Raw genomic sequence first — 22,018 nt, 5'->3', positions numbered from 1 at the left:
AAGAAAGGAGAAGTTTTGCTTTTCTTGGTGAAACAATTTCTGCCTGGTAAAGCTATGTCAGTCAGAAATCTTAACCCTTAGATCAGCAGCAATGTGTTGGTAAAATCCTGTCCTGTAGCCTTGGCCTCTGAGAACCTGACATGGAAGAACTAATAAATGTGTAAAGTGTTCAATTCTGAATGAACATGTTGAAAATAACTTGGAGTAATGCATAGGGGGCTGTCTGTCTTCGGTATATTAGCTTGGTCTGAATGTGAAGACGACCAATATAAAGAAACTATGGTCTGAAATAAGAGTGATGAAGCAGTATGTAGACTCAGGAGGTCAGCCCTTTAAGTGGAAGAGGATCTTGTCTGTATTTTAGTACTTTGGTATAATTATGGAGAATTTCACTAGCAAGCATCCACATGATCTCTAGAGAATCATTGTCTAGGAGATGAGCTTCTGTTACAGGCTTGCACGTAGCCGAAGTGACCTTTGTGTGTAGTTGCTGTTCTGCCTGATGTCTCTCTGACCTCTCCTTGGCTGGAGGGATCGGCTAAAATCTTGCTCGAAACTGCATTAGGCAGCCCTGGCAGGCTTCAGTCCTTAGGGAGCGGCTGGGAAACACTGGCTCTTAGTCCCTTTCCCAGTCAGGTGACTCTACCAAGGGCGTGACCACAGCAATAAGATAAGTATCTCTAAGGGATGTTTTGGAGGATCTTCATGTTACTTGGCATCTTTTCTAGCTGTAGAGAACTGGTCCCTCTTCAGAAAGATGAGTACACCTGTAAATATTAGTCCTCCTGTACAATGGCAGTGCCTTTACTGGGCAGTGTTACAGTCCCTGGTTCAGAGCTATTGGATGTGCACTTCTGGAGATGGTGAGGCTGGAAAGGACAGCCTGCCTTATGCCCCAGTTGATTCTCTCCATCAGGCACCTCCCTAGCACTGGCTCTACCAGCAACAATCCAGTTCATTACACGGCTGGAGTCACGTGGAACCTCCTGGCTCCAGCTCTCTAGTTCTGTCTGACAACAAGTTAACAGAAAAATAAAAAAGGGGGAGGGTGTTTTCATGTGTGTTGCCTGTAAGGGGAGGGGGGCTGTCATCCTTTTGTGTATTTGGATTGTTCAGATAGAAATGTTTACCTGCAGCCTACACTAGAAGTGTCCTGGAGTGGGAACAATACCTTCACCACTGCCTGCTATACAGAAAAGTGACTCTGTGAATCAAACAAATTGGCTGCAGAAATCTCATGTTGCTGCCTCGCGGTGTAGTGTTTTGAGGTGGAAATTAGTAGCAGCCCATTCCTGAGTAAAACTCTTGCTTACCATGGCTTTAAGGCCTATATAGAAATTAGTCCATAATAAAACCATGCCTCCATCAAAGCCTCAGTTAATAGATAAATATAACTCGACTTGTTCCTACATCTATCTGCATCAGCATTTGCTGCTGCACTTGGGAAAGGGGAGTTGGGCTGAAGGCCTTGCCTGGCACAGAGTACAAGGGCTGTTTCTGTGGGTGAATTCCTGCAGGGCTGCATGCACCAGCCCTTTGAGCATTTGTGGAGTTCAGAGGCTTGTTCTTGGCAAACTTAGGAAAACAATTGCTCGCAAGGAGTCTCAGGAGGCGGTTGAGCAGTGCACAGAAGTGATGCCTTGGGCATTTGGAGGCTGGAAGTACTGGAGTGTGTAGAGGGAAGAGGATCTGTGGTTTACTGGAGAACAGCGATTATTACTCTTGGGCCTAGAGGTTTTATTTGTGGCAGGACCCTTTTGTACTCGTGTTGTGTAAACATGAAACAAAAAGGCATACCTTGTAGTGTGTTTCCAGATTCACACATGTTTTGAAAGGTAAGGTTTTAGCCCAACGGCAGGGATCTGTGGTCTGAGATGTGTGACTGAGTGGAGCCGGGGTGAGACTAACAATGTCGTGTTAAAGGTGGAAACAGCTCTGCCGTGACAAGCTTTCTGGCATTTCCCCGGGTGGAGCTCAGTACCAGTGAGGCAGTCATGAGCCATTCTACCCTTCTGCAGCTAAAGACCAAGAGCCATTTTTTGATAACAGGGAGTTGATAGCAGGTGTGGCCTAACAACTGTGTTGGTCATAAGTGAGAGCAGGTAACTGGGGGAGGGAGGGGAGTACCTTTTTGAACGCTACTACCAGAAAAGGGTTGTAGCTCTGCAGAAATCTCACTTGCATGGTTCAGTTTGTCTTCCTGATGTGGCTGGTTGTAGCGGTGTCTGTGATGCCCTCGTCCGTAACCCTGCAGAGGTGTGAAGTGACTCGAGATGTAGTCCCTCTCTCCCTCCTTCTGAGAGCCTGTGCAGGAGCTGCAGTGAGGTCTCAAGTAGCTCTTAACTGAGAGCTGAAGGAGGAAGGTGGGAAGGCAGAGATAAACATTCCTTCGCCCTGCAAATATGATTTGCTAGATAGCCTTCTCTTAGCAGAGGTGGCAGTGGCGTCAGAAGGAGTCTTGTTTGTGGTTCTGACCCACATATAACTCATTGACCTGATATAACTCCAGCTATATTGCTCATACAGCACAGGCTCTGCCAGCCCTCCTGAATCACACAGTGGCTCTTGCTATACCAGGCTGCCCACAAGGTAGCCCTGTCATCCCTGCTTTGCTGTAAAACAACCTCCAGGCTTTGGCATGTATAACTCGTAGATTTACTTTTCCTGGCAAACTTGGGGTTTTCCCTGATCTCAAGCTCTTGGTGTCTCACAACACATGTGGTGTTTCAGGAATAACTAGGCACGGAGGGGTGGAGTGGCAATCTGTTTGCTGTCCTAGGGCTCAGGGTGACAGCAGCAGCTGTTCTCCAGCCCTGTGTGCAGTACCAAGTACCTTCCCTATGTCTGCATGCAGATCCAATTTGATCTCCTGACTGACATGGGCTCATGGAGTGTGTAAAGTCCAGAAAAAGCCTGGCAGAAAAGGGTCCTCCTTGTTCTTTGACCTTTTTGCTTCTACCAGGCCAGATTTTTCTGGACTTCTATAAAGTCTGTACAACTGCTATGGAAATCTGTATTCATCTGGCTGCTGCTTGGGTCATGGAGATTAGCCTGTAGAAATATTATACTACTTGATTTTATTCTCCCACCTAGCTACCACATCGATGATTTACAGTGTAGCCTTAAGCTGTGGGATACTTTGTCATGTGATACTGTGGATGCTGAAAACTCATGTGGGTTCAAAAGCAGATTGGAGAAATTAATGGAAGAGAAATTCATTGAGTGTTACTAAATTCATAGGTGCCACATCCAGCTCAGGAAGTTGCTGTCAACAAATGGTTAGAGGCTTGGAGACTATGCGGGGAGGCATCATGTATGCTTGCTCTGTTCTCAAAGTGAGGGAAGGTATCTGCTCTTGGCTGCTGGCTACAGAGGCTGTGAGGCAATGAGAGTCTGGTCCAACACAGCTACTGTTTGTTTCAGAGCCTGCTGATCTTGGTGATAGTAAATCCAGTTATTTGGGCTTGTAACTCCTGAGAAAATAAGTAGGTATGGCTCAAATTCTAGTGTGGAAACTGCAGAAATAATGGATTCCAGGGTCTGGGTTTTTTGGTTTTTGCTTGACAGTCCCTCAAGCGAAGAAGCACACTCTGACACACAACAGCATTCCACATTTACCCCCAAAGTCTAGCACTGTGTAGTCAGCCTAGATTGGAAACCAGAGATGGAAGGCATGTTTGTGATTCATTGCCTCCTGATAAAGTGGGGATGGGGGTGTGGCATGGAAAAAGTGATATGGCCTTCATGTGTCATATCTAATTGATCTATGTCTTCATCAAGAGAAAGAAAGTAATGGTCTGGGGCAGTTTTAAAAACTTTAATGAACAGTTATGTAAAAGTATACTTAATCTTAGCAATTTCAGGAATGTGTAGTCTGGTTTTACTGGGGACCACTGGGAAGTCTTAGAAGGTTTATAATGAGCTATAACCTTTTATCCAGTGGCCTGGATTGTGCAAAAGTGTCCCAGATCTTCCCCCACAACCCCTTCCTCACCAAAGATCACTAGTCTGTTTGCAATAACCCAGTCTGCTTTGCTTTTTTTTCCTCTTTTTTTCCCCACCTCCCCTCACTTCTCCAAAATTGTCTGAATGTCTGGCTAAAAATCCTACTTCCAGCTTTTGGAGCTTCTGCTCTCAGCTGTATTAACTCTCAGTTGCCCTAACTTTCCAGTCTCAGCTGAGTGAATATTGGTGATTGAAAAGCAGGGTTTTTTGGCTTGTCTGTTTTTCTAAATAAATAGACTTTTGACATTGAAGTAAATCTTCAGGGAAGTGAATGTGAGGTAAATGTCTCCTTCTGCCCTTGCTTCTCTTAGCCTCTGCAACGTTTTTTACTTCCCTTTGTCTGTGGAAAGTTAATGACATTTACCTATACCATAATGGCAAAATAAAATGTTTGAGACTGTGATGGGGACGGCTTACAGAACCAAGGGACAGGAGCACCACATCCTACCAGGGTGTTGCAAGGTGCTCTGCTACTAGAAGGACTCTAGGCTTCTAGACCAGAATATGCATTTTTGTGAGTTTTGCTTTTTAAATGTAGAGTTATCAAGTCTTTTATCTTGTATATACAAACCCTCTCCATCTTTAGTAAAAAGGGACCGGAGAGAGTGTGTGTATGTCTGTCCTTCCCTTTTTCTCCCAAAGCCAGCTATGTGTAAAAGTGTGTGCAGCAGTGGGTTGAAGTGTTGGGGTTTGCTAAACCGGACAGTGAGGGGGGACCAGGCCCCATGTATGGTGCCTGGGCAATGTGCTTATTTTAGGCCTTTCTGGTCCGAGCTGTTGCCTTTGCTCAGCTGTTTGGATGCTACCTTTCCCGTACAGTGCTGTCATGCCGCCCTAGTGTTTCTATTTTTAACTCTCTCTGGGACTAGATTTTGTGACACGAGGATTTGGCATCTCTCCTACGTGCTGGAACGTGGCATCTCTGGAGGCACAGTGGCTGCAGCTGCTATATCAGAGGGTGCCCCTCCTAGTAGTTGGCAGAAGGGGGACACCCCTAGGATTGCCATGCATCAGAACGGGCAGCATCCCTGCAAAGGAGCAGCAGTGTCTAACCGTGCTCATCTCTGTCTCCTCCAGTCTTTTTCACAGAGTTTGAAGAGCTCAGGACATACTTGCCAGCTGCCTGCTGCTCCCCGGTGGCATCTCACTTTCAGCTTTTAGGTATGTAGTTACTGGGGACAGAGTAGAGCTGTGTGCCCTGGAGGCACATAAGATAGCTTTGCAGCCTGCTGGCGGATGGGGGGAAGGGAGGACAGGGACAGCTGGTGGCATGGGTGGAGGTATTCTTCAGGTTTCAGGGTTCGTGCACCTGCGTGTCACATCCCATTTAACATCTTGCTTCAGTGGCTGGAATTCAGCACTTTCAGCTTTCTGGAGAAACACAGAGGTACAGCATTCATGTACTTCTGACACTTTCCATGGGATGAGATGGCAAACACAGCCAAACGGCTTCCAGAATAAATGTAGGAAATTCCTACAGTCTGTGTTGGGGTGCTTCATGGTGTGGCTCATGCCACTGACAAGGAGTTGCAGGAGGTGGGACATGTAGACTCTTGACCTGATCTTCATCTCTGCTGTGTGCTCTGTAGGCTGGCAGAATGAGCAGATAGTTCTCTGGGGTGTGAGGGAAGCTTTTTATAACTAGGAATGTGCAAGAGGAGAAGTGGCAGCAAAGGACATCTATGCTGCGTTAACCCAGGCTTGCCTAGAATGGAGCGGGTTTGTGTGCGAGGGACTGGGCTTGGGCCTTTTTCCGTTACTCCCTCTCTCATTCCTGCACAAGAGCAACCCTGAACCTCTCCTCAGGGAATTCAGCGTTGCACCATGTCAGGAACAAACTGCCAGCGCAGACTAGCACAGGGCGAAGGGCAGAAGTTCTGAGGCAACAGAGGATGAGGTGAACCATTTGCCTTCTAGCCCAGATTTTGAGCCTAATGCAGTGAGACAGTTGAGAGTAAGGAAAACGCCAGCTCTGTGGGGATGTTTCCAGGGAAGCGGTGCTGCTGGGGAACTGGCATGTGTGCTGCAGTGCCATTTGGCTGGGTATGCCCCAGCATGTTCCTCTAGTTCTGCTCAAGCCCAGCTCCACTGGTGGGCAGTTTATAGGGCTCCTCCCCATTCAAGACATGCCTGCCTGCTGACTGCTCAGCCTTGTTTTCTCCAGTCAGTTGTTGTAATCCCGTAATCCTGAGTCATACTGGGAAGCTGGAGTCGTTTTATTTAAGATAAATAAGTCTTATTTAAGACTTATTTAAAGTATTTCAAGGCAGATTCCAAATAGCTTTAGCTACCTCAGTTTCTGTAGCCTTTGCTACCCTCTCGAGGGCTTTGGTTAAGAAAGGACCCCCCGTGGAGATGCGGTGCTGAAAGGCGTGGGACTCACTAGCATCTCCAGTATCTGTACAGCTGAGGTTTGGCAAGATTGTCCTCTACAACACCCTTTCCCAGTGTACCACAGGCCTGCCAAGGAGGCCATCTATCTTCGGGGAGGGAGGAGGCAGGTTTGGTCCTGGGCATTTCTGCAGGAGAGCAGCAGCACTGCTGCTGGCGGTGCAGTGATGCCAGTACTTGTCTGCAGGGCAGCCAGTTGGCTCCTCCAGCTCCAAGAGTCGTGGAGAACTGTGCTCTCTGCAAAGGCTCAGCCAGTGCTATGTTAGAAATCACTTTTCTCTCTTCTCAGCTTAACTGAAATCTGCAAAAATTCTCTGCTGCAAGAAGACAGGGGTGATGTCATCAGAAGATGATGCTGGCGGGGAGGCTCCTGGGGGCAGTTTCTGGGAGGTAAGGAAGGAAAATCAGAGTGTGAGGGATGTAAGAATGTCTTCTTACCTCCCACTAGTGGAATTAAGGGTTTGAGTTTCAGGTTCCTGGGTGACATGTTGCTCTTGGGGAGTGGGAGGAACTGTGGGGAGGTTCAGTAACACGTTGTGTGTTACTGCAGGGAGGAGGTGACCCTTTCCTTCACAGTTACTGTGGAATAAGAGTTCCTTGTTCAGCTGACACTGATCTGAGCAGGGAGAGAGGCAAGGAAAACATCTCAGCTTCTTCCTGCCACTTGCCGTGCCTGCCTGAGTGCCAGAGGAGGGTCTGAGCCCAGATGCTGGCCTCAGAAGGGCCTGTGCTCCCTCCCCATGCAGTGATTGACATGCTGATGTCTGTTCTGAAGAAACATGAAACTCAGTACAGTATAAATGGCGATGTTGTGTGAAATTTCAGGCTGGAAACTACCGACGGACAGTGAAGCGTGTGGATGATGGGTACCGGCTTTGCAACGACTTAATCTCCTGCTTCCAGGAGCGAGCAAAGATAGAGAAGAACTATGCCCAGCAGCTAACAGAGTGGTCCCGTAAGTGGAGGACCAATGTGGAGAAAGGTAAAGTTGGCAGGTTGGGCTGGGAAGAGGATGCAGTCATTGCACTCTCTTCCTTGAGTGCTATCTCTTACTGAGGTGACTTGGGGGACAAGCTTTCCTTCTCCAGGAAGAGGGTGACTTTCTTGGGTGTCTTTTTTCTTGGGGGTGTGTGTGGTTTTGTAGCCAGTTGTCTGACTCACTTGGAGAGGTGTTCTCTGCATTTGTCAGGTGTTTGGTTACAAAAAAAAAAAAAAATCTGTTTGGTTAGTTTGGCAAATCCTTGGGCAGTCCAAGTCTTAAATCAAGCTGCAGATCTCCCCATTTAAGGACAGCTTGGCTGTCTCTCCCCCTTCTCCTCCAGTCAGACAATAACTACTAATGCTGTGATTTAGTGGCATTGGGCTCAAACCAGCAGTGTCTCACAAAGTAATGGGAAACAGTGGGACAGGTGCCCCAAAGGAGCTGCTGGTCTGTGAAGCAGCAGCTTAGCCTCAGTCGTGAACTAGTGTTGCTATCTGTCCCAAAGCTCAGGACAGATCTGTGGAGAGAATTTTCTGCAGAAACCTTCTCCTAGCAGGCACCATCTGGGATAGCTACAGCTGCCCAAAACAATATGCCCCTCTCAGCCAGCTGTAACAGCCAGTCTAGATGCTGCCTTCTGGGACTGTGTGGAGACCAGTCAATGCTGACTTGTGTGATGGGGAGAGTTAAGGAAGTGACTCCATCCTGATAGATGTGTGTAGGAGGGAAAGAATCTGCATTTCCTTCTATGGGCAGGAGGTGTAAGAGCTCCTCTGGTGCTTGTTCTTGCAGGTCCACAGTATGGTACTCTGGAGAAGGCCTGGCATGCCTTCCTGACGGCTGCAGACAAACTGAGTGAAATTCACTTAGCTGTCCGGAACCACCTGGCGGGCGAAGACTCAGATAAGATCAAGGCCTGGCAGAAGGAGGCCTACCACAAGCAGATGATTGGAGGCTTCAAGGAGACAAAGGAAGCAGAGGATGGGTTCCGAAAGGCCCAGAAACCCTGGGTGAAGAAGATGAAAGACGTGAGCAAAGTGTGAATGGGGAAGGAGAGATAAGGGCAGTCGAGCTGGCTGCCTCTTTAAGAGAGCCGCTGGGCAAACAAACTGGATTTAGCCAGAGTAGCAGAGAATGCCAGAGGGAGGGATGTCTTGATGGTCTCTTGGTGGTTTTGTAGCTTCCTTCCTATGTGGGAAGACTTTGGTAACAGGCTCTGTATTCCTGCATGGCAGGTGAGCACTGAAAAAAGAGCTCATTTGGAGGTACCTCTTCCCTTTGGAGCATGGTTTACTAAATGCCAGTTCGGCATTCCTGTCAGATTGTTCTGAAACAGTTGCTGCTGAAGGTAACAAACATGAACGTGTCCTCTCTGAGTAATGGAGGATTACCGTGGTCAGGATCATGCCTTTCTCTGCATCCTCCTCCTACAGGTGGAGACGTCTAAGAAAAACTATCATGCAGCCCGGAAGGAGGAAAAAACAGCCCATACAAGGGAGAACCATGCCAAGGCAGACTCATCTGTCTCACAGGAACAGCTGCGCAAGTTGCAAGAGCGTGTAGAGAAGTGCACTCAGGAGGCGGAGAAGGTGAGTGTCTGTTGTGTGTACATGGGTCAGAAGGATACTCCTCTCAAGGAGAAAGCACTGAAATGGCTCTTGCTAAAGTCTGTAAGAAGATGTGAGATCTCACTATCTGAGACTTTAGTGAGTTAGACTGAGGCTTCGATAAATAACTTTGGTGTTGGGTAACATCTAATTTATAAGTAAATTTAAAAAAAAAAAAATTGTAGGGGATTTGGTGCAGGGGGTGGGAGCTGCAGAGCCAAAGATTTGGCTACCAAAAGTGGCTGGTTTGCCTGCCTGCAAGAGTGAAAGTGTGGAAGGGCCTCTACAGAGGAGGTTGGCAAGGAAGAACAAGGAACTTGCAGGACTATTAGGGAAACAGTGGTGTGGGATACCAGCTGTGGGATTTCTTCTTCTGTGGTGTATTTGTTCAGCAGTGCAAGGGGAAAAAACAACTTGTTAGTCCCAAGCCAGAGCAGGGGGCAGTGTCACTGGTTTGACACCAGGGCACCACATCTCACTGTTGCTGTTGTCCTGGGTTGATACAGTGCAAGGATCAATATGAGAAGATGCTGGAAGAGCTGAACCGCTACAATCCCCGCTACATGGAGGACATGGAGCAAGTGTTTGAGGGCTGTCAGGAAGCAGAGCGCAAACGATTGTGTTTCTTTAAGGAGATGTTCCTGAATCTGCACCAACATCTCAACCTCTCCACCAGTGAAAGGTACCAGCCCTGGCACAGGAGGGAATCCCACCAGCCTGGGATGCCCTGGGCTCTGGTGAGGGCCGTCAGTGAAAGGGAGCTGCCTGCTTGTGTCTGCCAGGTCTCGCTCTTTCCCCTTCCAAGTGTGTCTTGGGACTAGTGTTTGGTCCCTTTGGACTGACCAGTGCTGGTGTCTCTGATCTTGGACAGTGCCAGGCTCCCCAGAAAAGATTCATTCTGCCTCTGAAGCTGTCCTCTTCCACTGCTGTCCAGTACTGTCCCGTGGGTGTTTCTACTCTGAAATGCCTCCATGTTGCTATATGAAATCCCAGTCTGAGGAATGCAGCTCTGTTGCCTTCTAGAATCTATAGCTATTACACCCACTCTGCCCTGAGTAAAGAGACCTTTAGTGAGATAATGATAACCGTAAGCATACAAGTTACCCTTAAGTAGGGGTTACGTGGGGGAAATAGGTGCAGCCAAAAATCCGTGCTCCTGTACTTTTAAGGTGGAGGCAACAAATCTGAGCCACCTCCCTGTCTCTGCACAAGAATGCACCAGGCTCTTCCAGTATTCTTGTGATGAGCTGTGCTGAGGGCTGGTAGATGTTAGCTGCTGCCACACCAAACAAGACCATCCCATTTGCCAGACTGACACTTTTGTATGAGTGGCTCTGTTTTTCCTAGAGCTGAGCAGGTGCTGCTCTAGCGTCCTTAATCCTGGGGGATTTTGGATGCTGTGTAGTTGTGCATGAGGTGGTGTTCTTCCTGCCTACTTGGCTTTTGGGGAACTGCTGAGGGACTTGGTTACTGGTGGTTCTGTCTGTTCCTGGTCATAGCTTTCATGCGTTGTATCGAGATCTCTACCAAGTCATCATGGCTGCGGACAACCAGGAGGACCTGAAGTGGTGGCGCAACACTCACGGACCAGGCATGGCAATGAATTGGCCTCAGTTTGAGGTGATGTAGCATTCTAGACTGTATTATTACTATTTCCAAACATCTAGCTGCTTTATCAAAATTGGTGGATTGCTAGTCTTGTGTTGGAAAGACTATGTCCTTGCTCAGCAGGCTGTTAGGCTTTCCTAAAATTTTTGTTGTGTTGCAAGCTCTCTGGTGCCCAAAGGGACACGTGCAACCCTGCCAAACTGTAAATAGTCCAGCCATCCAGCTGCAAGGTCAGAGTTGGTGCTCAGGGCCTCGCGACCAGTTCCTGTTCCAGTTTTCTCACAGCTCCTCCAGTTGCCCTTTGGGGTTCAACAGGAGTGAGCCTGTTGTGCCAGCAAGGCCATTTGGCTGACCAGCTCAGCCACAACTGAAGTATGACCCAGTGTTCTGTCCTTCTCTATGGGTCAGAAGAGGCACACAGAGCTTTTGTATCTGAGTGGCTTGATGGTGTAATTGTTCTCCCCTGAACAGGAATGGTCCCTCGAAACACAGCGGCCGATTACCAAGAAGGAGAAGAGTGGCAAGATGGCTGATGATGTCACGCTGACCAGCATTTTGCCGGCACGGGATGGTGTTGTCTCACAGACCCCTCTGCAGACAAGGCAAAGGTAAGGCCTGAAGGCTGGGATACATCAGGTTAGGAAAAGTACAGTCCTGCCTAGGGTCATGAATGAGTTAGATTGATAGGAGTGATCTCTTCCTTAGCTTCCTATCTCTTGCCCATGGCCTTTCCTGTGCCACTCTGGAAAAGACAGGGTAGAAAAGGGGGTTTAGGGTAGGTGGGGTTTTTTTGTTCTTGTGTCTAGTAGCTACTGCCATACGAGGTGCCTTCCTTGCAAAGATCCTTCTAGTGATGAGATTTGGCCCAATGCTGTGTGAGATTGACATGCATTTCCCCAGTTCTTCCTCCCAGATAGTGAGGAGAGTTGGGAACTGGCGGTTTTGGGGGTTTTTTTTTCCAACCCCCAGCATGGTGCTGAGTACTACCTGACAAGTCTGGGTATAGCTGCTTCCCTTGCCAGGAAGCAAGCTGGAGTATGGGCAGAGGCTGAAGAGATTTAAGCCCTACAGTTTCAGTAGCCATCCTGCTTTGAAAGGTGATCTGGGCAGAAAAGAAGGGGAATATAGGGATGTCTCAGGCCACTACTGTTTTTCATAGTCTATTGCATTCAAGGGCCCTGTTTGCCAATCTACAGGTTTTCCTATCAAGAGGAGCAGAACAGCTTCTATGACAGCCTGAGGGCACCCACCCATGTGAAGTTAGTATGGAATGTAGCCTCTTCAGGGGTTTGGGGGTTCCAGGTGCCTGTCCTCTGCTGCTGTTCCCCTCTGCTCTTGTTCCTGACTTGGAAAACAGCATTCTAGGCATCTCTTTGGGATGGGAGACATGGCTTTGTCTGTCTGTCTTACTCTTGGCTGGAATAACCCTGGCCGCAGCTGGGCAATCCAGCTAGGCTTCCCTTGTGTGAAAGGGTCTGCTAGAGTAGGGTGAGGTCATCAAGAGCGTGCATGGCTGAAAATACTGTGAGAATGAGTTCCCTCCTGGCCTGCAGGGCTCTAACGGTGGGATGCTTCAACCAAATCTAGTATCTCCTGGCATCTCTCCTCTCTGTTTGCCCTCACTTGGCTGTTGGGCCTCTTGCACCTTGTTCTGTAGTGTACCAGTCTCGGGGGGAGTCAGGGTGGTGCATGAGTCAGGAGGAGGTGGGTGAGAGATGAGTCCACTAACAACCATCTTGTCCCCTCTCTCCTTCCACGTCCAAAGCGGAGGGAAGGAAGACATTTCGGAGTGGTCAGATGAGGACACTCCCAAGAAGTGCCTGGATGCCAACGGGCACGAGGAGGACTTAAAGGTACCAGGTGTACGGGTACGAGCGCTGTATGATTACACAGGACAGGAGGCTGATGAGCTGAGCTTTAAAGCAGGTACAGAAGCACTAATCTCTTACTAACCTTTTGCTGTCCTCACTCGGGCTGACTGAACGATTGAAACACTCTAAGAACTGGATGTTCACTTGGAAACTGATACTTGTTATCCTTCCCCTAACCTGACCCATTGCCGGCTGCTTTGAGGTGGATGATGCACCGAGGATGTGTATTGATGATATCCTGTTCTAGACTGAGACAGTGAGGCCACATAAAAAGAGACTGCCTAGGCCTTGGTCACAGTGTAGGGAGAGCAGACCCCAAGTTGGAAAACCGATCCTTCCTGCCTCCCCTTAAGGCATTGTATCTTGAGACTTTATTAAATGCTCAGGATACTTGTGCAAAAACACAATATCCTTGTGCTATGGATATAAAAATTATATAAGTGGTCTTGATTGTGCTCTGATGTAACCAGAAGATAGATGTTTTGAGAGAAAGCTCAGCTGACTGATCTGCACTACTGAAGGCAGAATTCAACTGGCGAAAAATAGCTATGCAAACTGTTGCTCAGAATAGGTATCTCGAGAGTGGAGATCCTGGCTTGCAGCAGAGAATTGAGTAAAAGAGAAGGCTGGAGTGAACAGACCCTTCCCCTTTTCTTCAGTTAAATTTAATTTGCATGTGCAATCTTCTTCAAATCCAAGAGAACATCTGGATCTTGAGAGTGTCTCTAATCTTGCTTGTTTTGAGTCTTACAGTGTATCTCTGTGCTATACCTCTCCAAAATAGACCTGTTTCAGCAAGGCACTGAAGTCTGTCAGTGGCAGGAGCTTCTGCCTGAGGCCAATATCTATCCTGCAGTGTTACTGTACTAGTAAACTTCCTAACACTAACTTGTTGCTCTCAAATATCTTACAAGATGGGTGCTTTAGAACTTGCCTCTTTGCTCTCTTCTTTCCACACAGCAGATATAAATGAGGTATGACTGGTTAGCTTTAGTCATCCCCTCTTTGAATCTGCTCTGAGAAGCATGCACCAGTAGGGCTTAAGCTTAACAGCAGACGACTTTCTGAGCCTCTGCCAGTGTTGGATGTACCTGTCGATGCAGTCAGACTTCCCTCTCTGGCAGAAGTATGACCTTCTACTAGTGGGGAAGGGGACTTCTCTTCCCCTTCCCAAAGGAGATGTGGGAAGATTAAAAGCTTTTCCTGGTGAAAGTTTGAGAAATGAGTTAATTCCATGCCTAGCTGGCCAAACGATACACTCTGTCATGGAATAGTCATTTTGGGTCCTAACAGCCAGAGCTTAGCAGCCTCTTATATTTTCTTCCCACCTGCTGCAGAGGAGACACTAAGAAAGAAATCTCTGAGATTGTTCTGATCTCTCCAGCTTGTATGCATGTACTTCTTGGGGAAAGAAAGCAGGCAGAAATATAGGTCATTAAAATATTTCTGATATTGAACAGCAGAAGTGAAGGTCTGTCTCTAAGTTCCTTGGCCTAGAGGATGGTACTGAGCATAGATACTGAAGTGATCAGTAACTCTGGCTTTGATTACACTATGCAGTATGATACAGAGCGCTAAGGGCTGAAAAGTGTGGTGATTCAGACCAATAGTTCTTGCTTTTTATCCACTCTTCTTGAGGCAGGGAAAAATGCCATATGCTACTTTTCCCAAGGCTGCTTCCTAATGACTGGTTTTGCCTTTAGGTGAAGAACTCATGAAGATTAGTGAAGAAGATGAGCAGGGCTGGTGCAAGGGCCGACTTCTCACTGGCCAGGTTGGACTCTATCCCGCTAACTATGTTGAGAAGGTTGGATCATGATTGCTACTGCCCCACTAGTGTCTTGCAGCCATACCAGCATCTCCTGCAGAGGTCACTGGGTCCCTGCTGGCCCCAATCCACCTTTGCAGTATATCCAGCAACTCCTGGACTTTGAGGGCACGTATTCCATGTAACTAATGCTTCATTTTAAAGGCCTAGACCTGTAGGGATTTTCTAATAAATAAACAAGGATGAGTAAAGATTTCTCTGACTCTGAGTACTGTAGGAGTGCAGAAGGGAACAGATCCTCTTGACTTGCACTTGGGGAAGGGAGAAAAGTGACACATGCAGCTCTTAAACAGCATGCAGACTTCCTTGGCTTCAATGTACGTACATCCATAGGGTGGTGGGGACTGCCCTGCCCCCAAGCTTCCTGTTCAAGGAGCTCTGGATAGGCAGGGTAATAGGGAACTTGTAGTATTGCTTCCCCTTTTTGGCTCAATCAGCTGACAGGCAGAAATCTATTTATTCTCCCACATCTTTCAGAAGTCTGCAGTATCCTTTGACCAGATGCCCTACCAGGGGAGCTAACATGCCTGCAGATGAAGTGATACAGCCTCAACCTGGCTGTCCCCTCCTACTGCCTTCCAGTGACTGGGATAACACCAGGAATGAACAACAGCATAGCTTGGGGACAGGAGAAACAGGCTTCCATCTCGCATGATGTGGCTGTTCAGGCTAACAAGTTGTGAACAGAACTCTGTGGCAGCAGGTTGGAGTAGACTGAACCTGACTAGAATGGGCTTTGAGACACAGAATCACAGAATCATCTCAGTTGGAAAAGACCTTGAAGATCATCCAGTCCAACCATGAACCTCACCCTGACCGTTCCCAACTCCACCAGATCCTTCAGCGCTGGGTCAACCCGACTCTTCAATCCCTCCAGGGATGGGGACTCCCCCCCTGCCCTGGGCAGCCCATTCCAACACCCAACAACCCCTTCTGTAAAGAAATGCTTCCTAATATCCAGTCTAAACCTGCCCTGGTGCAACTTGAGGCCATTCCCTCTTGTGCAGTTGCTTGTTACTTGGTTCAAGAGATTCATTCCCCCCCCTCTGCACCCTCCTTTCAGGGAGCTGCAGAGGGCCATGAGGTCTCCCCTCAGCCTCCTCTTCTCCAGACTAAACCCCCCCAGTTCCCTCAGCCGCTCCCCGTACGACCTGTGCTCCAGACCCTGCATCAGCTCCGTTGCCCTTCTCTGGACACACTCGAGTCATTCAGTGGCCTTTTTGTAGTGAGGGGCCCAAAACTGAACACGGGAATCAAGGTGCGGCCTCACCAGTGCCGAGTACAGGGATCAGATCCCTTCCCTGTCCCTGCTGGCCACGCTAGTGCTGACACAAGTCAGGATGCCATTGGCCTTCTTGGCCCCCTGGGCACACTGCTGGCTCCTGTTCAGCCGGCTGTCAATCACCCCCCAGGTCTCTCTCTGACTGGCAGCTCTCCAGCCACCCCTCCCCAAGCCTGTAGCGCTGCTGGGGGTTGTGGCCCAAGTGCAGCACACCAAAGGCTGGCACTGAAAAGGCAGCCCGAGCTGCCAGTGCTGTCCTGCTTAGGAATGTGCTAGTATGGGTTGGGGTTTCTAATGCTTCTAGATTATTTTGGCTATACCTCTCTTATTGAACACGCAGTGCACAGCAGAGACCCTCTTTCCTTCTACATATTTTTGACTTAGGCATGCTACAAGTGTGCTCCCTCCTTTGTCAGAGACCGCAATGAAGGGTAGCGGAGCGTGGAAGCTACCTGCTGGCTGGCACGACATTAGCTATAGAGGGATAACTCCTCTCCTGGTCCCAAATTGCTGCAGGTGTACTTATGCCCAGTTGTTAAGTGCCATTCAGCAGGGAGGACCTATCAAACCTCTATCTGGCCTGTCTTTCTGTACTTAGAAGCCTCTGAGGCTGCTGAGACAAAGTGGGGTCCTGATCCTGGTGCTCTGTGTATTCAAATATGAGGACTGATGCACATATAGGATGAGTCAAAGAGCTTGAGGGAACAAAAAAAGGAAAAGCTACCATTTTTGGGAAAACAAAACCTAACAATAGTTTAAAAATGGTTTACTTACTACATGTGCTTGCCATTGTTGTTGAGATGCATTGTAAGTTTGTAGTAGCCTTCTGTAGTGATACTCTTATTCTGGGTTTGCACATGTGAGGAACTTTATTAACTCAGACTTGCAGAGCACAGTCAAGCCTCCACCAACCATGCCAGGGCGAACTGATCCAGAGCTGTTTGGAAAAGGGCCGATACAGGTAAGGAAGTCTGAAGTCACAGGTGAGCGTTTAGGATTAAATAACTGCGGAATGTTAACAGCAGCTAGTGACCCAAAATGGATGTTTAACAAGTGGAGACTGAAAAGGAGGTGGGGATGGACAGATTCAAACACTTAATGAGAGATTAAAGAAACACAAACATCTTGTTCACTGCCTGCCAGACAGAGCAGAAATTAACCTTTTACATCACCTTGGATGCCTTGAAAGGTTGTTTGCCATGGACAGAGAGATCTGAGACCAAGGCTATTTAGTGCTTTTGTAAGACCACAGAAATGTTATCAGCTGTTGAAAGTTCTTGCTGAAAGTATCCCTAGTACTGTATTTAATGATTGTGGGGGAGAGGGGTACAAACCAAAGAAACAAGGCTAAAGCATTTTGTTCTGAATCAGTAATGTCATTTCTCAAGAAAAGTGAAAGGATTCCCTAATAGGCAATTAAAGATCTAAGCAACATACGTTAAAAAAGTTTGGGTTTAGCTATGAATTTACCTATTATTCTGAGTCCGATATTTGGAGAAACCTCTAAGCTTATGCCACATAATTAGAGGTGTTTGTGTATAAGCACTTGGATTTATTTAAAGATCCAGTCTCTGCTTTCAGTACTCTGTCCCAGGTAAAGTATCATCAGTGTTGTACCGTAATTGAAACTTGCTGACCCCCAACCGTGTGGTTTGTTGCTGCTTTGTCCTAACACATGAACATGCAGAGAGGGTGCCTGCCAGGCCTGGGAGGTAGCAGAGACAAAAACAGGGATAAAATCACCTGAGATGTGCTGTAATGAAAACTGAAATTCACCTTGTTAGTCTGGATATTCTCAAATGCTAATACTAGCCTTTCATGCAAGGTTAAAAAAATTCTAGAAGGGAGTTACAAAGGAGAATGTGGAGGCTTGACTTCAATTCACCTTCTGAGTTCTAGTCAGGCTATAATTAGGGATGGAGTTAGGTGTGGCCAGAACCTGCTATGAGGACAGAAATGTCCAGCAGACAAGACCTCTGATTACAGTACAAACAGCCTGAAATTCCACAGGACAAAGTCTGAACTGACGTATTTTCCTAGGAAAACACGACCACTTCATCATACTGGGCTGCTTGAAGGTTTCCAAAAAATAGTGGCATACTACAGTTTGTGTGAACAAGTCCCCTAAAGGAATGTTTGCAGATCAGAAATTCCTGCCAAGAGCCTGAGTAATGGACAGGAGACAACACATTGAGAATGAAGAATTGCTCGGCTGGACTGTACCTCAGAAATTTTGGCATGGCACTTGGCTGCCTGACTACCCAAACCTAAGTGGAATAGTAAAAGAGAGCTTGTGTAGTAAAGAACCAGCTGAAGGGAGAGGAAAAGAAAACCCAAACACATCTAATGATCTTCTATTAAACTAATAGCTCTGCCTGGAGACTTAGTTTTCCAAAGAAGCAAATGAGGATTTGTTAAACACAAAGGCTCTAGTTGAAACTTGTCATCTGTGGCATGCCAGAAGGTTTCTGTGTGAGTGGAGACGTGCACACATGAACTAATCGGTGTGCCTGAATTCCAGAAGGCCAGCAAAGCCTGTTCTTCCCCCATGGCTTCTGTAAAAACATGCAGATGTATCTCTGTGCCTGATGGGCAACACAATGAAAACATTATCTAGTCATATTTTATTTTTTTAATGAAGCCACCCCTTGTGGAAAGCTTATACATCTGTGTTTGACAAATAATTAATTTGGTCCTGACATTTTCCTGGAAAAGAACTTCTGAAGTATCATGCAAAGCTTGGCTTTCCTGTTGATCATGAATTTTCTAGGAAGGGGAAGTTGAAGATTCTCTATGACACCCATTTCCCCAAAGCAGCAGCTGAACTTGCTCAACCCACTAACGATCCTTCTGCCCTGTAGGCAAAATCTGGGTGGCAGAGCCACGGGACAGCTGTGCTCAGTGATGGCAGCTGAGAGTTGTGGTTAGCTACTAACTCTTGGTGGCACTCCTGCAGCCCCATGGGGAGCTTGGGGCCATTGGTGCTTCAGTTCACTTTCCATCCCACTTCCCCATCCCCTGTCCTTGTTTGTGACTGTTTTGCTTGGCAGGAAGAGCTGAGGCAGGTGCAAGTATGTGGCAGTCCTGCACAGAGACCCTTCAGAGCTGCTGGAAGCTGTCCTGCGCTCCCTTGGCTTCTGCCCTGTTCGTAGGTCCAGCCCAAGGCTGCAGCTGTGTGGAGCTCAGCTCTACTATTCCAGGCAGGTTCTCTCTGACTGAAGCACAGGCCCTGCATGAACTGGGGCTGCCTCCATTGCATTTCTAGAGCTGCCAGCATTTGCAGCAGGCTGCAAAATTCTCTGCTTGTGAAAAAAGCTGGTGCTGTGGTTAAAATGGGCTTGAACACCCCTCAGACCAGTAGGTGATTGTTTGTAGGGTAACTGCACGGAGACTGGTCATGGGGCTGAACCTGACACAAAGCCAGTGCCACAAACTCCATCTTGAGCCACGGAAATGTGCTTGGAAAATACCCACCACAGGCTGGTAGGAAAGGTTGTGCAAAACAATCAAGGATAGGAAGGCTGAATGCTATGAGGCTAAGTATCTTCAGACAGGCCTTGCACAAAAAACCCCACAAGAAGACTTGCAATCAAGTGTTGCACAGGCTACAAGGAGCTGGGAAACTCAGGGGCTGCAAGGGAGTGTGACTGTTTACCAAGCTACCTAGGTTCTTAGAAGATCAAACAATCATCTTCTGATCAAAGGGGGAAGAGGGGGCAAGAGGGTAGGCTCAGTAACTGCTAGAAATTGGCTAGTTTTCTGTTGGAACATCTTGACTATGCAGCACCAAACCAAATTTCAGGCCAAATCACCCCAGCCACTTTCAGCACATCCATTTTACTGACCCTCTCCTGTTTTTTTTATCATTCAGTAACCCTGCTTGCAGAGGTTCCTGGTTTGTCAGTCTCTCAGCTTAAGACAATTACAGCTGCAGGTTGAGACCTCCTTTCTCCACAGGCAGTGCAGTGGTGGTCAGCACTTCTTCCCCTTAGCGTGGGGGTCCATAGTCTCTCCTCTTCAGTCTCAGTGCTTTCACTGTGTCCAGCTATTTACAGATCCAGTGGTCCCTTCCTCCCTTAGTTTCCTTTCTATCCTACCAGCTGGAAGTCTTCTTCCAGGTCCTGCGGTCTCCCCCTTTGACTTCACTACCTCCTTCCTTCCTGAGTCTATTGTTTCTGCTTTCAGCAGGAGGTTGTCACCAAAACAGTCACTGCCCCCAGCTGTGACCACGAGAGCCCTTTCTCTCAAATTCCCCTCAGGGCTTCCCCACAGGTGCCACATAATTCCTAAGGAATGCTGCATCCACAATCCCATGGATGTTTGTCTCACCAGTGGCCCTGCATCCCCTCTACACATTGTGGCTACCTGCGGAGCTGAAGCACTGCTACCTGCTCCCTCTCCACTCAAATCCCTCATAATAACCCGTTCAACGGCAGCACTTGCATTCTGTGGTAACTGTATGTTTTCAAAAGAGCGTTATAATAAACCAACCACTTTCTCATCTTGCCTTGCTTACCTTGTTTTATCGTTAGCTCCGCCTGCCCTGCTTTCATGAGTCAGTGTCTTCTGCTTTAGCCTTGTTTCCTACGCTTGTAGGGGCTGCAGGCAACTCGTCCCTGTACTAGAAGGATTCAGTTTAGAAAACTCAAGAGAGTAGGGTGGTCTGCAGGGAAGAGAGATTGCGTGTCTGCTGGAAAATTTGGGAGGGTTATGGCTGATAGGAGGACAGCCCTGCTAGCTCTACCTCAAGCAAGTCAGTGTCTGTGCTGTGGACTGCCCTCAAAGGAGGGTGAGGTAGCTCAGGGCCTGCTCCCTGCCCAGTCTCTGCACCTTGCTTCCATATGTGTAATGAGCATGACTTGAAGCTAGACATCACTTGAGTGATTGTCACCTGCCAAACAGCCTGCTCCTGGCAGGGACACCTGTAACATCTCCAAACTGGCCATTACAGCAAGGTCTAAAACTTGTCCTCATATCCTGGAAACCCCAGGGCACGTCTGCCAGCTCGCCCCTGCTTTGGGATACCCTAAGTCCTGAGCACCTGCCAGTCCAGTCAGAGGCAATATTACCAGACATCTGAAAATAAACATTTGATTATAATATTGGAGTTACAAAAGAAAAACCTGAAGACACACATATATACACATGTACATGCTCACTTCACAAGTACTCGGCAGCAATGGGAAGCAGTGTGACCCTTCCCTAGCCCCACACTCCAGTTACCCTTTCCATCAGACCCCAGTTTTGCCTGGCAGCATCGTCCAGCGCAACTGAAAGAGCTAGTCCTCTTCTCCCTTTTGAACCTTCCTAGCCCTTCCCTTACTTGCTTCAGCGATCCCCCAAGCAGATCAGCTCAGCAATGCAATGATGATCAGCATTTGAGCAAGGCTCAAATTTGACACAACTCATCCCACGGCTGCCACTTGCCAGAGCGGTTGCAAGGGACACGCATGCAGAAGGCCCGGCCTTTCGGCTGCAGCACAACCCCAGCTTAGATCAAGCCAGCCACGACTGTGCTCCTCAGTATCTCTTGAGTGAGCCATCCACTGCCTTCCTTAATTTGTGTGTTCCTGCTACCTTTGCTGGCACTTCTCCAGACCACAACATTCGTAAGATTGCAGTAAAACTCTGTAAGTTGTAAACCTGATCAAAATACTCTACACATAGTGTACTACCTCCTTATCTTAGATCTTGCTGGAAGCACTGCATGGAGCCAGTGTGTGACATGACAGCCTGCCTCGGTGCTATATTCTTTCCTAAGGAGGCAGCTACTAATTAATTACACTCAGTCTGACACACTGTCAAGCTGGTCACCCACGACCCTCAGCCAGCTGCTCCCCTTGCATCAATCTTAGCAAATATATAGACTTAGGAGAATGCAGGGCAGCCTGCTGATCTGACAGAAACCTAACCCAGTGAAAGGAAAAGTTTTCTATATGATCCCTGAAACCACAGGAAATTGGGAGCATCTTCTTACACTCTCTGGGAAGCAACATACCTGCTGTGAACCTATCCCTTGCTTCAGCAAGAGGGAGCACACTTTCTATCTGATTCTCTTTTCCTCCACCTGTGGCTGTGCTTGCACTTTCCACTACTGGCAACAGCCAGGCTGCCCTGAAATACCGAGCAGAGCTCTCTCCCAGGGTTACTGACTATCTCAAGGGAAAAACATTCAGATTAGTTAGTGTCTGTAAGCTGCTTGGTAAGAAAAACAAAACAAAACCACAACAAAATCCCATGTGTTAGGGAATTGCTGCTCTCCCCAAGGCATCATTGTAGATTCCTGGCACCCCACCACTCACACTGTGATCTGTGGGAAACTATAGCTCCCAGTTATTTTTTGGGTAGTCTACTGAAGTTTCTGCCCCCTTCCCTATTCTTTTTATTCTGCAAAAGCATAAGGCCAACAGTTCTGAGTAGGAGAGCAGGACTCAGCCACCTCAT

The 22,018-nt window shown here is 47.9% G+C and overlaps 1 protein-coding gene across 2 annotated transcripts; it reads left to right on the top strand.

The window, feature by feature from the left end:
- The first annotated feature begins 4,974 nt into the window (after positions 1-4,974).
- Positions 4,975-14,487, top strand: PACSIN3 (protein kinase C and casein kinase substrate in neurons 3). Of its 2 annotated transcripts, XM_026849698.1 has the most exons (11): positions 4,975-5,166; positions 6,686-6,786; positions 7,222-7,378; positions 8,171-8,406; positions 8,812-8,967; positions 9,492-9,667; positions 10,485-10,605; positions 11,065-11,201; positions 11,790-11,852; positions 12,359-12,519; positions 14,168-14,487. In XM_026849698.1, exons 2-11 carry the CDS (start codon positions 6,733-6,735, stop codon positions 14,281-14,283), a joined length of 1,377 nt encoding a protein of 458 aa, XP_026705499.1. In that variant the 5' UTR covers positions 4,975-5,166; positions 6,686-6,732; the 3' UTR covers positions 14,284-14,487. The 2 variants fall into 2 exon arrangements, with proteins under 2 accessions (XP_026705499.1, XP_026705500.1); XM_026849699.1 differs by lacking the exon at positions 11,790-11,852 and having other exon boundaries at positions 4,994-5,166.
- The last annotated feature ends 7,531 nt before the right edge of the window (positions 14,488-22,018 follow it).

This window comes from Athene cunicularia, assembly GCF_003259725.1.
Source record: "Athene cunicularia isolate RWA chromosome 5 unlocalized genomic scaffold, athCun1 chr5_part1, whole genome shotgun sequence".
Taxonomy (NCBI): domain Eukaryota; kingdom Metazoa; phylum Chordata; class Aves; order Strigiformes; family Strigidae; genus Athene; species Athene cunicularia.
Note: the sequence above shows the minus strand (reverse complement) of the source record. Positions and strands in the feature narration are given on the sequence as shown.